We start from the raw sequence: 16,978 nt of genomic DNA, 5'->3' as shown, positions 1-16,978 counted from the left end.
CTCAATCTCCTGGGCTCAAGTGATCCTTCTGCCTCAGCCTCCCGAGTAGCTGGGAATACAGGCATGTGCCACCATGCCCAGCTAATTTTTTGTATATATATTTTTAATTGGTCAATTAATTTCTTTCTATTTTTAGTAGAGACAGGGTCTCGCTCAGCCTGGTTTCAAACTCCTGACCTCTAGCAATCCGCCCGCCTCGGCCTCCCAGAGTGCTAGGATTACAGGCGTGAGCCACTACTCCCGGCCTAGTAACCTTTCTTAAAAGGTTGGTTTTGAGGATTAAATGAGAAAGCTCTTTGTAAACTATAAGTCACTCTAAAAAGCATTGCTGGGAGTCATTAAAAGTGACTAGAATATATATTGGGCCCCTACTGTGTGTGTGGGACAATTATTTTTTAGCCTCTCTTAGATCATTGCTAGATTTAAAACACATCTTGTTTGCTTCTTTATTCAAGAGGTAAAAGGACATTTGTGAAAACTCAATTAGCTACTTCAAAACAAAAAGTCTACTTTGTGGATTGAGATTCTGAAATTTCATGTATGCACGGTTTCTTGGTTTGTGCTTATCAATATGTATATTTTAAAAATTAATTCTTAGAGTCTTAATCTGAGTTGGTCTTGTGGTTGTGATATTTTCTCGTGGCTGGTAGTCAGTCACCTATGGCTTTTAGAGGTTGTGATCCTGGCATTTTATTATCATCATCATCATAACAGTGGGTACCATGCATAGTGTGTGTTAGGCTCAGTGCCAATCAGCATTCTAAGGGCTGGGAGAGAGGAGGCCATTAGTTGAAAAAGATGTCTTCTAGTCTAGTGGAGATTATTTTGCACCTAAATGACTAGAATACTTTTAAATTTATAAGATGCTTTATGTTCATATTCTCATTTAATTTTAATAAAAAGACGGAGATAAACATTATTATCCCTGCTTAACAAATGAGAAAACTGAAGCTTTGTAAAATTCAATAACACACCCAAGGTCCCTCAGCTAGTAAATGGTAGAGCCAGAACTCAAATCCAGATCCATTCTGAATTCAAAATCTCACTAGTTTTTTCCTTAGTGCTAGCTTAAGTCAAGGCTTGGGAGTAAGAAAGTACAGGGAGAACTTGGGGAATTGATGAATTCACTGGTGTGAATGATATATGATACTTCAGGGAATGGAGTTGAGTAATGGGAAATGAGTCTAGAGAATCAAGTTCAGAATGGATAATAGAGTTGTCAATGCAAGGCCAAGGTAATTGGGAGCCTCACTGGGAGCCATTAAAAGTGACTGGAATATATACTGAGTACCTACTATATGTGTGGGATATTGTGCTTAGCACTAGGAATCCAAACATGAATTTGGTCCCTGCCTCCATTATGGTTACAGTCTGATTGTGGGAAGAAGGAACTATTAATATATCTAAGCATATAAATGACAATACAGTTAGGATAAGATCATTCTTAAAGGATGGGGTCATATGTTTTAATGTCTTATTTACTTAAAACTAGCTTAACTAGGACATTTTTCAGTAATTGTCTTATTTCTTTGAAACCCAACAGAATTAATAAACCAACAAAACTCTCAGGGCTTGTGGAGGCCTAAGGATAAATCAACCAAAGGTTGCATATCCTTCATCTGAGAAATGAATGTAGGGATCTTGTGTAGTCATTTGGGACTAGAGCGGAGCAATAACAGGATGCTTGAGAATTACAGCTTTTCCTTACAATTTTTCTCTTCTTTGTTTTACATAGAAATTACCTTCCTGTTTTTAGTTAGAGGAAGATGACTTTATCCTGGACAAAGTATTTCCCACTTTGGTTTTTTAAAAAATTGCATTTTTTTTTTAATCACTATAATTTTTTTTTATTTCGGCATATTATAGGGGTACAGATTTTAATGTTTCAGTAAATGTCCTTCCCCCACTCCCCCCACAAGTCTGAGTCTCCAGCATGACCATCCCTCAGATGGTGCACCTATCACTCGTTATGTATGTATATACCTGCCCCCCCTCCCTCCCTCCCCAATACTCTATTACTGTAGTACCTATGTGTCCACTTAGGTGCTACTCAGTTAATACCAGTTTGCTGGAGAATATATCTGGTGCTTGTTTTTCCATTCTTGGGATACTTCACTTAGTAATATGGGTTCCAGCTCTAACCAGGAAAATATAAGATGTGCTATATCACCATTGTTTCTTAGAGCTGAATAGTACTCCATGGTATACATATACCACTCTACAAAAAAGACATCTGCACTCGAATGTTCATAGCAGCACAATTCATAATCGCAAGGCTGTGGAAACAGCCCAAGTGCCCATCAATTCAAGAATGGATTAATAAAAAATTGCATTTTATTAAGAGTTTTCATTTTTTATCATTTGTTTAAACAGCATGGTAGAATAGGAGATTCAAAGGGGCAGGTAAAAAATGGAAAAGGGGCAAATAGAAGACAATGGAATAGTTGGATCTTTGTATGAATTATGTCATGATAGCCAGTCTTACCAAGTAGTCTATATTAGATATTTCTCTGATGTTTTAAAACTTTAAAAGTATACATAACTGTCTGGGCTTCAGTAGGAATTATATTTCTTGTTGACTCTACAGAGATAGGGTTCATCAAAATCATGATATAGCTTATGATTAAGGGCGCCAGGCTGAATTATCACCAAAGTGAGTGAGTATTGTTTTTAAAAATCTTTATAAAGAATAAACAAAAACACCCAACCTCCTCTTTAAGGTGATACTTTGAAGATAACCTACTGTGACTCAATTATACTTAGTGTAATTTTTTTTTTCAGAATTTTATGACATCCATTTGCAATAGTCTTTTTGAAGTATTGTTTCCGGGATCTTCCTACTCAACAAGATTTTCAGCGTTAACTATTTTAGTCTCCATAGCTGAAGTTTTTCCGGTCTTAGAAGGTAAGTTTTTAATAATATTTGAGGAAATTATTTCTTTTCCTTCAAGACACATACTTTTTTTTACATTTTGGTGTATTTAAAGTTTCAGTTTTGTTGTCTTTTGTTTAGATTCTTATGGGAGGTTTTATTCTTAGCATATAATTCTTATTTGTATATAATTAAATTTGCCAGTAAAGGACAGAAGGCAAAGAAACTGTCTCCCTTTTCATTGACCATTATTTGGCAACCCCAAACTACGATTTTCATGGATTTTGCCTACTATGGAAAGAGTTTCTACTCTTACCTCCCTAATTGTTGCTGTTGTAAGATAGTGCCCAATCTGTTTTTTAAGTTTTAAAAATTGAAATAATAATAGTTTCTCTTATGTTTAATATCCCTCAGTGAGTCTTTGTGGTTAAAATGTGGTTTCCCTTATATGCTGTTTGTTTCATAAGCTTCATATTTTCATTTAATGATACCATTTGTTTTTCCTTCTGTGGGTTACTCAAGAGGATGAACTTTAACTTCCCTCTTTGAATTGTTTTTTTTTTTTCCTTTTTGACAAGAAATGATTCTTTTTTTTATCTCTATACATGAGTATATGTGTGTTTTAATGTGGGATTTCTTGCTTGTGTGTAGTCTTCCATGACTGTGGTCAAATAGGAAAATAGCCTGCTCAGCTGCTCTTTCATAGGGAATGGCCAAAGGACCAGGGAGCTTTACATTATTATTGGATTCTTTCTTATTTTACATTATTGGGCAAGATAAAAGTTTTTGGCAGGAGGGGGGGACAGTATGTTGATGTTAATACAGGCTTGCTTCATTTGAGGAAAATCAGTTTTTCAAGTTTATATTTTGAAAATATTCAAATGAACAGCATCATTTCAAGAATAGGTCAATGAATAGTTATGTACCGTCTCCCTGGATTCATCAGTTATTAATATTTTGCCATATTTGCTTTATCTGTCTTTTATTAATTTTGTAACCATAACACAATACTCAAATTTAGGAAATTTAATGTTGATACAATGCTTTTATATAATATACAATCCATATTTAAATTTTGCCAGTTGTCCCAACAAATGGCCTTTTATTTTACAGAAAAAAAAAAATTTCCCATGAGATGGGAAGCAAGCCTAGATTCCACATTGCCTTTCATTATTATGCCTCTCTTTAGTTTTTTTCAATCTGGAAAGTTTTTTATTTCATGGCATTAACATTTTGGAAGAATGTGTCTCAGTAGGGGTTTATCTCATTGTTTCTTGATGATTTGATTCAGATTTTGCATTTTTGCAGGAGTATTGCATAATTGGTGTTCTCAGGGCATCATGTCAGAGGGTACATGATGTTGGCTTATCCCATTATTCATGGTGATAAATTTGATCACTTTATTTAGTTGGGTGTGGTAGGCCAAAAACTGGCCTCCAAAACATCCACATCAAATCCTTAGAACCTGTGAATGGAAAAAGGGTCTTGGCAGATATGATTTAACTAAGGATCTTGAGACGGGATGATTCTGGATTATCTTGATGGGCCATAAATGCCATCACAGGTATCCTTATAAAAGAGTTGTAGAGAGAGATTTGACATGCAAAAGGAAAGGAGGCAGCATGACAGTGGAGTAGAGATTAGAGTGATAGAGCTACCAGCCTCGAAATGCTAGCAGCCTCCAGAAGCTGGAAGAGGCAAGGAATGGATTCTCCTTTAGAGCCACCCAGGTTAGCTTGGCCCTACTGACACCTTGATTTTGGACTTCTGGCTTCCAGAACTGAGAGAGAATAGATTTCTGTGGTTTTAAGCCATCAAATCTGTGATAATTTGTTACGGAATTCATAGAAAATGAACACAGGGTATCCATCAGTTAAGGAAATTTCAGTTTAACTTCATAGTGCTTCAGCTTAACTTAGAAAATAAGTTTTTACCTAAGAGTAATGGATTACTTAACCAAGTTTTCTGCACATTTAAGGTACTTAGAGCTGCACCTAAGTGTGTGGGAAATAACACTGGGATGAATTATACCTAGAACTTTTTAGTCAAGAGAACAATTTAATATTAAATAGTGTACTTTAAAAATGAAAAACCTCAGTCATCTTCCTAATGAATGAGTCACATATAATTGTGCAGTGACTGATGCCATAGTAATTATGTTAACTAAACACCTGAGAAGTAATGCAAATGGAGCAAGCCCTACTATACTCCTTTACCTTTAAAGGAGGCTAAAGAGCTATGAGCTATGACCATGCATGCAATACCAGATGGAGCATGTAAATTCATTATTCATCTCAAGAACTTTAACGTGGGAATTTTATATTTTACAGAAAGTCTGTAATTTGGGTTTAATCAAATGATTTTTGCCTTTCCTCAAGTATATCCTAGACTCAGAAGAGTATGTCTTATGTATCTTTCTATAGTGGAATCAAATGTCACAATATTCGTGGTGAAAAATTAGATTTTACAATTAGATTAAAAGAGTTTGTTCAACCACTATTAATTTAGTGCTTATTGAATGTCAAACAGCCACGGTTATGCAGTGTCCCAAACAAAGTATCCCCTCTTTTGGAGCTTACGTTTTACCAAAGGGAAACATAATAATTAACAAGTAATACACAGAATTTCAGTTGTAGATAAGTTCTATGAAAAAATATTTCAAGAAGATAAGGGGGAGATATAGAGGGCCTGGGAGGATGGGGGAGTGTTAAATGTTTTATACAGTGGTGTCAGAAAATGCTTCAGATTTGAACAAAGTTCTTAAACAACCAATGGGTCAAAGTAGAAATCATGAAGAAGTTAGAAAATACTTTGAGGTAAATGAAAGCAAAAATACAACATAGCAAAACTTACGCAATGCAGTGAAAGCAGTGCTCTTAGGGGAATTTATAGCTGTAAATGCCTACAATAAAAGATCTCAAACCAATGACCTAACTTTATAAGCAATTAGAAGAGAAGAGCAAACAACCCAAAGCTAGCAAAAGGAGGGAGATAATAAGATTAGAACAGAGATAAATGAAATAGAGAGTAGAAAAACAATAGAGAGAATCAACAAAACCAGAAGTTGGTTTTTTAAAAAGATCAACAAAATTGACAAAGTTTGCTAGACTGATTAAGAAAAAAGAAAGAAGATGTAAATAACTAAAATAAGAAATGAAAGTAGGGACATTGCTATTAACCTTGCAGAAATAAAAATGATTATAAGACAATTTATTGAACAATTGTATGCCAACAGATTAGATAACTACGTGAAATGGCCAAGTTGCTAGAAACGTGAAAATTACTGACTCAAGAAGAAATAGAAAATCTGAACAGATTCTATAATAGGTCAAGAGATTGAATCAGTAATCAAAAACCTCCCGGCAAAGAAAAGTTCATAGCAAATGTCTTCACTCATGAATTCTACCAAAATTTTAAAAAAGAATTAACACCAATCTTTCTCAAACTATTTTCAAAAATTGGAGAGGAGGGAACACCTCCTAACTCATTCTATAAGGTCATCACTAAGAAAAAAAAACAAAACTATAGACCAGTTTCCCTTATGAATATAAAAGCAAAAATCCTCAACAATATACTAGCAAACCAAATCCAACAGCATATTAAAAATACTATACACCATGACTAAGTGGAATTTATCCCAGGAATGCAAGGGTGGGTCAACATAAGAATAATAATATAATATACCACATGAAAATAAAAGGAAAAAAACCTCCTGATCATCTCAATTGTTGCAGGAAAAGCATTTGACAAAATTCAACACCCTTTTATGATTAAAAAAAAAACCAAAACAAAAACAGCAAACTAGGAATAAGAAGGAATTTCCTAAACATGATGAAGGACATTTTGACAAACCCACAGCTAACACCATACTCAATGGTGAAAGACTGAAAGCTTTTTCCCCTAAGATCAGGAAAAAGGCCTGGATGTCCACTGTCACCATTGCTATTCACCATTTTACTGAATGTTCTAGTCACAGCTATTATGCAAGAAAAAAATTAAAAACTTTAAAATTAGAAAAGAAGCAGCAGATTTGAGCAGAGGTGTGAAGGAAGTAACAAAAACTCCAGTTGCTTGCTTCAGGAATTTCACAGGGTTGTGCTAACTAGTAAGTTAAGATGAAAAGAGAAACTCATATTCTAATTTATATTGAACATCATTCTTCAAATTAAGTAAGCATAGGAATATTTTCAGTTCTTCTCGGGTTCATTTTTTAAATATTAAATGTTTTTTACATTCTGTTATGAAACCAATATTCCCACAGTTTAGTTTTAATCCAAGAGTTAAGAGGCATCGTTCTTTTTTTTTTTTTTAATTGAGATAGGGCTCTTGCCCTGTTTGCTGGGCTAGAGTGCAATGGTATTGTCATAACTAACTGCAACCTCAAATTCCTAGGCTCAAGCCATCCTCCTGCCTCAGCCTCCCAAGTTGCTGGGACTTTACGAGTGTGCCACCACGCCCAGCTAATTTTTCTATTTTTTGTAGAGGCAGTGTCTCTCTGTGTTGCCCTGGCTAGTCTCAAACTCCTGGCCTCAAAAATCCTCCTACCTCAGCCTTCCAAAGTGCTAGGATTATAGGTGTGAGCTACCATGTCCTCCTGCCATCCTTCTTTTGTGATAATTTTTCTGTTCATTTCCTGGTTGGCAGAAATTCCTCTTTTTCTGAGAAGAGTTTTTGGAGATATAAGTAGTTCTTAATTTCTTACATATTCAAAAATGTTTTCATTGCTCTTACACTTGAATAGAAGTTTGGTATACAGACTTCTTCACACCTTCTTTCCCTGAGGATTTGTAAGCATTCCTCCATTGTCTTCTAGCCCTACATACTGATATGGGTAAGAGTGAAGTCAGTCAATTTTTTTTCATTTTTTAGATGACTTGAGCCTTTTCCCTGAATAACCTTCTTTATCTTTGACACCCAGTCAGTCTATTAGGATATGTCATCATGATGATAATTCTGTGTCAGTCATTCTAAGATATGGTAGAACTTTGGATTCTAGATCAAGAAATTTTATGAAAAATTTTAAAAAGATGTGTCCCTAAATTTATTTTTGTTTATCCCCCCCCCCCGGAATATTGTGTTGAGATTTGTTTATTTTTAAAAATAACTTAGGAATCTTTTATATATTTTGAAAGAGAATAGAATGGTTTTTAAAATTAAAAATTTTTGTTTGGTGTATACTACTTATTTTATCATTTTAAGAAATAAATTAATGTAGAGAAAAATCAGGCTTTTTAAAAAAAAAATAAAAAAAAAAAGAAATAAATTAATGGAAAAGTTATTCTTTTATACTGTTGTGGTTAAAGTATGAAGTGTGATTTTTTTTTGAAACTAATTTTCTGTAAATTTAGTCAAATAACTTCAGAAGGTTGATATCTGATATACTCTTCCTTTTTAAATTTAAATCTTTTATTTTATTTATTTTTCTAGGTAGTGTTTATACAGTGTATCAGCTGAGTCATGATATTGATGTTGGCCGTTTCCAAACACTAATGGAATGTTTTACTAGCACTTTTGAAGAAGTGAAAATTTTAGCATTTGATCTTCTGATGAAGTTGTCAAAAACTGCTGTACAATTTCAGGTATTTGGATTTTTCCTATGTAAATTTAAATATAATGTGTGCATAAAAACTTCCTATTTTAATAATAGATAAAGCAATCTGAGGATTATCCAGGATCTTTGTGTTTGCCTTATGTCTTTGGACTATTTCAGTTATCATTAATACCTCTCTACTGTTTGGGGTTGGCAGGAAAGGAGAAAATAAAAGAAAACAAGGCTGAAACCGGTTTAGTGAGCTTTTCTTTTTTTTTTAATTGCATTGTTAAAAAGGGAGGAGTAGGAGGCTGTAGGTTTTGCTACTTACAAGATTATTGGTAGATTTCAGTTAATTGTGGTCACCCTAGTTCCCTTGGGCATGTAATATTCTATCAAAGCCCATCACTTACAGTAACTTGTGTTTTTTGAGATAATCTCCCTGCTTTGTAGACTGGGAAGCTGAGTGTACATGAGGTGCAGAACATATTTCTGGTTTTCCAACTAGCAATAGCTAAACTGAGACTGAAACTCAGAGAACTTGAGGTTAACAGTCCCTTGGTGCTGTACCCCATCCCCAGCCCCCGCTTTCTTCTTGACACATTGTGTGCTTCCCAGCTTGGGGTAGGAACCAAAGGTGGGCTTGGGAGTGAAGGCATAGTGTGGGGATGGGTCTGTAGGGGACCTCTAAGCCCAGGTCTCAGCTCGGCCCTTGAGGCTTCTGGGGCCGTTGGGTCACCATCAGAGTACTGGCTCTGAAGCTTGGCTTTCTGTTGGACCTCTACAAAAGCCAAGGGCACCTGCTGTAGCTGAGCCATGGTTGAGCTCTGGCAGTTAGGCTACATGACAGCTTGTAGATACAGTGGGATTCTATAGGAGCACATACCAGAGAGCAGTGTCTATTTCTATGGCTTGTAGATAGTTTTGTAAGATCTCTGAGCACCTTTTCTGACTTGGATCCAGATTGGGAGTTGCTCTCTGGCATCTGCCTATGCCTGTAGTCTTTCAGGTGCCCTGGTGAGCAGAAGGTTCTTTGGTGCTCAGGCTGCTAACTTATGTGCCATATAGAGTTTTTACAGAAGAGGCTTTCTCTTCCTTTATCTACCCTCCCCTCACTTACCATTCATCGCACGTAGCCTTGTATCATATATACATAGCTATGCTTCATTCCTAGCAAATATTTTGAGAGTACATGGATGCTCTTTATATGATAATGTTTACATTAGCATTATTTATTTAGGTCTGTATAGAAATAATGAAGATAGTATGTCTGTATTCATCAAAAAATTTCTACAGGACAAAATACTTTTGCTGAAGAAAGGCACCTTAAAAAAAGATTTATCAATGTTGAATTTGCTGGTTGAAATTATTTTCAAGGCCTTAATCTCTGAACTGATTCATAGTAATCATTAATTAATATAATAAAAAACTAACCTATATTTAAGTTTAAAGGAGATTAATGTTCATACTGAGTTATAGTTATATGGCAGGCTGTGTTTTAAAATATTTATTATCGGCCATTGTCACGCCCGCCTCGCCAGCAAGGAAGACGCGGCAACTGGAGTTCTTCTGACAGTGCTTTAATGGGGTTCCCTTTAGACTTACATGATGCGGAAGACCCAGCCCGGCAGCGCGCAGGCTGCTATAAACCCCAGAAGCACAACCCCTAAGCTGGGATAGGCCGCTCAGCTGTCGAGCCACCAAAGCATTAGTCCATAGCAGGACCCTTCGTTTGCATTCTCGCGCCACAGGGCAACCGACAATTGCGCGTGCGCTGAACTTGTTTGCTGCTCTAGGCAAAGCCGGAAACAGGCGCCAACTTGTAATGGCGTTGACACCGCACCCCACAGGCCATGGGCACTGGCTCATGCTTGTAAGCATAGTCCTTTGGGAGGCTGAGGCAGGAGGATCACTTGAGGCCAGGAGTTTGCGACCAGCCTGAGCAACATAGTGAGACCTTGTTTCTACAGAAAATACTAAAATTAACTGGGCATGGCGGTGTGGACCTTGTAGTCCCAGCTCCTCAAGAGGTGGAGACAGGAGGATCGCTTGAAGAGTTTGAGGTTGTACTGAGCTATGAGGATGCCACTACACCCTAGCCTAGGCAACAGAGCAAGATCTTGTCTCAAAAAAATAAAAATTAAAAAAAAACTCTACAAAATAAAATAATTATTATTTCTTCAAATTAAAGAAATCTTTCAGTAACTGAGTCTGTGCTTTATTCCAGGATTCAGAAAAACTGCAGAGCTTATTCCAGGCAGCACTGGAGCTTAGCACAAGCACCAAACCACACGACTGTGTAACAGCTTCCTACCTGCTGAACTTCTTAATCTGGCAGGATGCTCTGCCGTCATCCCTCTCTGCCCACTTAATTCAACAAGTTGCATGTGGTCATGGAGATAAATCTGCTGCTGTGGTGGAGACAAACACATTAATGGGTTTGTACTGAGTAAATGACCTTTTGCTCTTATTTATCAAAACCAATATCTTATTCTCTCACTATTCATTTGGTTAGTATATCTAATAGTTAAACATTTACCTTGTGGTTTTTTTCAATTTAAGAGTTAAACAGCATATGAGAGCACCATGAGTTCTTTTTATGAAAATGAATAGTTTACTCAGCTATAACACTTTTTTTTTTTCTGAGCAGAGTCTTACTCTGTTGCTCAGCTAGAGTGCTGTGGTGTCAGCCTAGCTCACAGCAACCTCAAAACTCCTGGGCTCAGGTGATTTGTCCTGCCTCAGCCTCCCAAGTAGCTGGGACTACAGGCATGTACCACCAGCTAATTTCTTTCTATTTTTAGTAGAGACGGGGTCTCGCTCTTGCTCAGGCTGGTCTTAAACTCTTTTTTTTTTTTTTTTTTTTGGGTGGTCTTAAACTCTTGAGCTCAAGTTATCCTCCCTCCTTGGCCTCCCAGAGTGTTAGGATTACAGACATGAGCCACCATGCCTGGCCTACCACTTAATTCTAAAGAGAGGATTCATGTTAAATAAATAGATATACAAACATACATTAATAAAGTTCTTTATAAAAGACAATGACCTCTTTGTTTACCAAGAGTGTACTTTTTTCTCTGTAGAAATTTTATTATGACTGTAGACAGATTATCTTTATTATTTCTGTATAGAGCAGAGTTCCTTTGTCTGTTGGGATTTTTGTTATAATTGGCTGTCATCCCTGCCTGTTATTTTTTCCATGTAGCCAATTCTAAAACCTAGGGTCTCAGATGGTTTAGATCTAGTGACTTCAACAAACAACGCTTGGGGACTCATGTACTTAATTTTAGGCTAGTAAATCTTCATTTTGGAATTGTTTTAGAAATAAGGACAGATATGGATTTTTATAGGATAAAAAAGAGATCAGATATAGAAGGAGTTGAAAATGATTCTTTCCAAGATTGTAGAAGAAGCCATGAAAAAGAACCAATAATGGGAGAAAAGTAGATGGCCGTGGGCAGTTCTGGTGAGAATGTGGTCATAGCTCTGGGGATAGTGAGGTGACGTATGGAAGATGATGTTTGCCCACTTGAATTACTTAAGGGCTGGGTTCAAAAGGAGACCCTGTTAAGACAATAGGAGGAGGACTGCAATTGAGGTGAACTAGGGAGTACATGTGTCACATAAAGGCTTTCAATTCAAGACATTTTAGAACTTTATGAAATATTTCTAAACATACAAAGAATATTTAAATATATAAGGTTTAAATGTAGTAATATAAAACTACACAAGTTTATTTATTTAGATTTTAAATGCTTAAAATGTTTTTTGTCCTTTTTAACGTTTAAGTACAAAGTCTGAGCTGTCCCAGTACCCCAAAAACTACACAAGTTTAGTTCACAAGCTAAGTGATAACACTAACTTTAAGTAGCACAATACCACCCATATCTTTGAAGCCCCTCTTTTATCTTAACACTGTATTTTATATTAATCTGTCATTTTGTTTTTCTTTATAGTTTTATCACCTGTCTATATATCATTAAACAATATATTAGTTAGTTTTACATGATTTTGAATTTTATCTTAATAGTACTTACTGCCTGTATTATACATATTGGCCACAATTCATTCATTCTCCTGTTGTTGGACTTTTTTTCCTAAATAAATAGTGCTGATATAAACATTATCATATAGAGAGCATCTAAAATTCAAAATGCTCCAAAGTCTGAAACTAATGTGAATGTCTAAGAAAGATCTCTTTTTGATTGAAAATCTCTAGTGTAAAATTCATTTGAGTTGGGTGTTTTCATGGAAACTGTTGTGCTGTTCACACACGTATAAATGTTTTAGAATTGGCATTTGGTTTTGTGTTTGCTTTTTCTAGTTATCAAATGCTTGATGGAAAATCTTGAGGAAGAAGTATCTCAGGCTGAAAATTCTCTACTTCAGGCAGCAGCATCATTTCCAATGTATGGGCGGGTCCACTGTATAACAGGAGCTTTGCAGAAGTTATCTCTGAAGTAAGTATGTCCACAGCTGTCTCTTGTCTCAGAAATATACCTCTTACTGGACTGTATCCTAGGAAAGGAATGTAGTCTGCTGCCTTGAAGAGAATTGAAAATTAGATTAATCCTATACACCAATAATGGCCAAGCCAAGACTCAGATCAAGAATTCAAAACCAGGCCAGGCATAGTGGCTCACACCTGTAATCCTAGCACTGTGGGAGAATGAGTTCAAGACCACCCTGAGCTACATGATGAGACCCTGTCTTTATAAAAACTAAAAAAATTAGATGCACATTGTGGCACACACCTGTAGTCCCAGCTACTCAGGAGGCTGAGGCAGGAGTATTGTTTGAGCCCCGGAGTTTGAGGTTGCATTGAGCTATGATGATGCCACTCTACTGCAGCCTAGGTGACAGAGCGAGACCCTGTTTCCAAAACAACAACAACAACAAAAACAGCTCAATCCCATTTGTAATAGCTGCACAAAATAGAATACCTAGGAATAAATTTAACCAAGGAGGTGAAAGATCTCTGTAGGGAGAACTGCAAATCACTGATGAAAAATTATACATTACACAAATGGAAAAACTTCTCATACTCATGAATCAGGAGAATCAATATTGTTAAAATGACCATACTGCCCAAAGCAATCTACAGATGCATTGTAATTCTTGCCAAAATACCAATGTCATTTTTCACAGAATTAGAAAAAACATTTCTAAAGTTCACATGGAACCAAAAAGGATCCTGTATAGCCAAAGCAATCCTAATCAAGAAACAAAACTAGAGGCATCACATTACCTGACTTCAAATTGTACTACAAGGCTATAGTAACCAAAACAGCATGGAACTGACATAAAAGTAGACACATAGACCAATGGAGAACCTGAAAATAAAACCAGACACCTACAACCAGTTGTTCTTTGACAGAGCAGACAAAGACACACTGGGAAAAGGACACACTGTTCAATAAATGGTGCTGGGAAAATTGGGTAGCCATATGCAGAAGAATGAAACTGGATCCCTGTCTCTCATCATATACAAAAATTAACTCAAGATGGATTAAAGATTTAAGTATAAGACCTGAAACCATAAAAATCCTAGAAGAAAACCAAGCTCTTCTGGACATTGGCCTAGGCAAAGAATTTATGACTAAGACCTTAAAAGCAAATGGAATAAAAATAAAAATAGATAAATGGGACTTAATTAAACCAAACACTTCTGTACAACAGAAGAAATAATCACAAGAGTAAATAAATAGCCTACAGAGTGGGAGAAAATATTTGTAAACTGTGTGTCTGACAAAGGATTAGTATCTAGAATCTGCAGGGAGCTCAGACAACTCAGCAAGAAAAACTCAACCCTATTGAAAAGTAGGGGCCGGGCGCTGTGGCTCACGCCTGTAATCCTAGCTCTTGGGAGGCCGAGGCGGGCGGATTGCTCAAGGTCAGGAGTTCAAAACCAGCCTGAGCAAGAGCGAGACCCCATCTCTACTATAAATAGAAAGAAATTAATTGGCCAACTGATATATATATAAAAAAAAAATTAGCCGGGCATGGTGGCGCATGCCTGTAGTCCCAGCTACCCGGGAGGCTGAGGCAGAAGGATCACTCGAGCCCAGGAGTTTGAGGTTGCTGTGAGCTAGGCTGACGCCACGGCACTCACTCTAGCCTAGGCAAGAAAGCGAGACTCTGTCTCAAAAAAAAAAAAAAAAAAAGAAAAGTAGGCAAATGACACAAACAGGCATTTTTCAAAAGAAGATATACAAATGGGCAATAAACATATGAAAAAATGCTAATGTCACAAATCATCAGAGAAATGTAAATTAAAAGTACAACGAGATACCATTTACTCCAGTTAGAATGGCCATTATTAAAAAGTCTAAAAGCAGTAGATGTTGGTGTGGATGCAGTAAAAAGGGGACACTTATATACTGCTGATGGAAATGTAAGTTACTACTACACCTTCTATGGAGATCCGTATGGCGATTTCTTGAAGAAGTAAAAGTAGTACCATTCGATCCTGCAAACCCAGTACTGGGTATTTACCTAGAGGAAAAGAAATCATTACATCAAAAATACAGCTACATTTTTATGTTTATCATAGCACAATTCACAATCTCAAAGATACAGAATTAGCCTAAGTGCCCATCAACTGATGAGTGGATAAAGAAAATGTGTTGTGTATGTATACAATGGAATACTCCTCAGCAATAAGAAGAAATGAAGTCATGCTTTTTGCAGCAGCTTAGATGGAACTGGAGGCCATTATCCTTAGTAACTCAGGAACAGAAAAATAAATGCTGCATATTCTCACTTATAAGTGGGAACTAAACTATGGCTACACAATTGGAGACTCAAAAGCAGGGAGGGTGGGAAAAGGTAAGGGATGAAAAATTACCTGTAGGGTACAATGTACATATTCTGGGTGAAGCCTAGACTTCATCACTAAGCAGTGTATATATGTAACAGAATTTAACTTGTACCTCCTAAATCTATTAAAACTTTTTAAAAAGGAAAAAGATTAGATTAAGAAATCTGCATATATGTGCATATTTTTATGTCTCCTATATTTTATATATAATGTACAACTTTGAAAAAAATTCTTTCAACTCCTTTTATCTATTAATTTCCATTGTTAAAATGTGATTTTGCTTTTAGTATGAATTTCCCTAATATCCTTGTTGCAGCAGCCTGCAGTTGGTGAGTGAGTGGAGACCTGTGGTGGAGAAGCTCCTTTTGATGTCCTACAGACTTTCTGCTGTGGTATCTCCAGTCATTCAGAGTTCATCCCCTGAAGGCCTCATCCCAATGGACACTGATTCAGGTCAGCAAACACTGCCTTTTTAGTAATATATCTAACTATTAAAAAATAGCCCCCCCCCCCAAATCCCCAAGGCAGGTGATGAACAAGGTACCTCCTCCCCCAGAGTAAATTAAGTTTTATAATACTGTACGGAGGTTGACATTCCAGATCTAAAAATTTGAAAGCATAAGCACTTCTGGTCCTAAGCATTTTGCATAAGGGATATTCAACTACTAACATGGACTGTTCCTTTGAACGCACAGAAAATCATGAACCAAATTTACATTTGGTGTTGAAATAAAGTTTGTAAGTGCATTTTGGAGCACAAATGAGAGGTGTATATTAAAAGCACACTGAGTATATCATAAACACACACTGTTACTATACACTTAAAGACCTTGGGCTAGTAATAAAGGTAACGTGGAGATGTGGTTATTTTGTGTTTACATAGAAAATGTTAGGTTTTGTTTTTTTACTAAAAATGTGTTAGAAGATTGGTGATGGCTTATGATACTAAGAGAGTTATTTATTTGTTTATACTGATGTTAGTTTTTCTTCTTAAACAGTGAATGAGAGTAAGGAACATGCAGTCTTATAGCTAATGTTTGAATCATGCAAGTATTAGTATATTCTAGATGAGAAATCTTTCTTTTTTTTTTTTTTTAATAGAGGTCTTGCTCTGTTGCCCTGGCTAGAGTGTAGTGGTGTCATCATCGTAGCTCACTGCAACCTCCAGCTTCTGGGCTCAAGCGATTCTCCTGCCTCAGCCTCCCAAGTAGCTGGGAGATATGCACATGCCACCATGCCTCACTCATGTTTTCCATTTTTAGTAGAGACAGGGGTCTTGCACTTGCTCAGACTGGTCTTGAACTCCTGACCTCAAGCAATTCTCCTGCTTCCACTTCCCAGAGTGCTAGGGTTACAGGTGTGAGCCACTGCACCCAGCCTAAGAAATCTTAAATATTTCTGTCACCTCTTGTGGGTAGATCCTGCAGAGCATGTTAACATTCTTTTGGTATTAAAGAGTTTTAAAATATCAGTTGGTCTCAAAAACTCTCTTTGGCTCACAGACTTTTCCTTAATTCTGCTTCTTCTTTGCCTCTGGTGGCCTTCATTTTTCTTGCTTTTTCCCCATGTTCTTTGCCATGCATTCTCAATTTTGTGAAAACAGCCTCCTCTAGAAGCCATAAAATGAATGGATAGGATTCTTAAAATTTTATTCTCTGATCTTTTCTCTTTTTTTCTTGGTCTTTGCATAATTTCCTTTTGGGCCATTGTTACTGTTTCGAGGTTGTTGAAATATGTTTTTGGCATAATTCAGGGAAGC

The 16,978-nt window shown here is 36.5% G+C and overlaps 1 protein-coding gene across 3 annotated transcripts in view; it reads left to right on the top strand.

Moving 5' to 3' along the window:
• THADA (THADA armadillo repeat containing) overlaps positions 1 to 16,978 on the top strand; it is a 325,009-nt gene that overhangs the window by 27,694 nt on the left and 280,337 nt on the right. For 2 of the 3 annotated variants that reach the window (XM_076000708.1, XM_020288594.2), the window contains 5 exons: positions 2,782 to 2,905; positions 8,300 to 8,451; positions 10,630 to 10,840; positions 12,724 to 12,859; positions 15,536 to 15,672. In XM_076000708.1, coding sequence (XP_075856823.1) covers positions 2,782 to 2,905; positions 8,300 to 8,451; positions 10,630 to 10,840; positions 12,724 to 12,859; positions 15,536 to 15,672 — 760 coding nt within the window. The remainder of the gene's footprint in view (positions 1 to 2,781; positions 2,906 to 8,299; positions 8,452 to 10,629; positions 10,841 to 12,723; positions 12,860 to 15,535; positions 15,673 to 16,978) is intronic. The other variant, XM_076000709.1, reaches the window with a different exon arrangement.

The sequence above is a fragment of the Microcebus murinus genome, chromosome 3 (assembly GCF_040939455.1).
Source record: "Microcebus murinus isolate Inina chromosome 3, M.murinus_Inina_mat1.0, whole genome shotgun sequence".
Taxonomy (NCBI): Eukaryota; Metazoa; Chordata; class Mammalia; order Primates; family Cheirogaleidae; genus Microcebus; species Microcebus murinus.
This window is presented reverse-complemented; position numbering and strand designations above follow the sequence as displayed.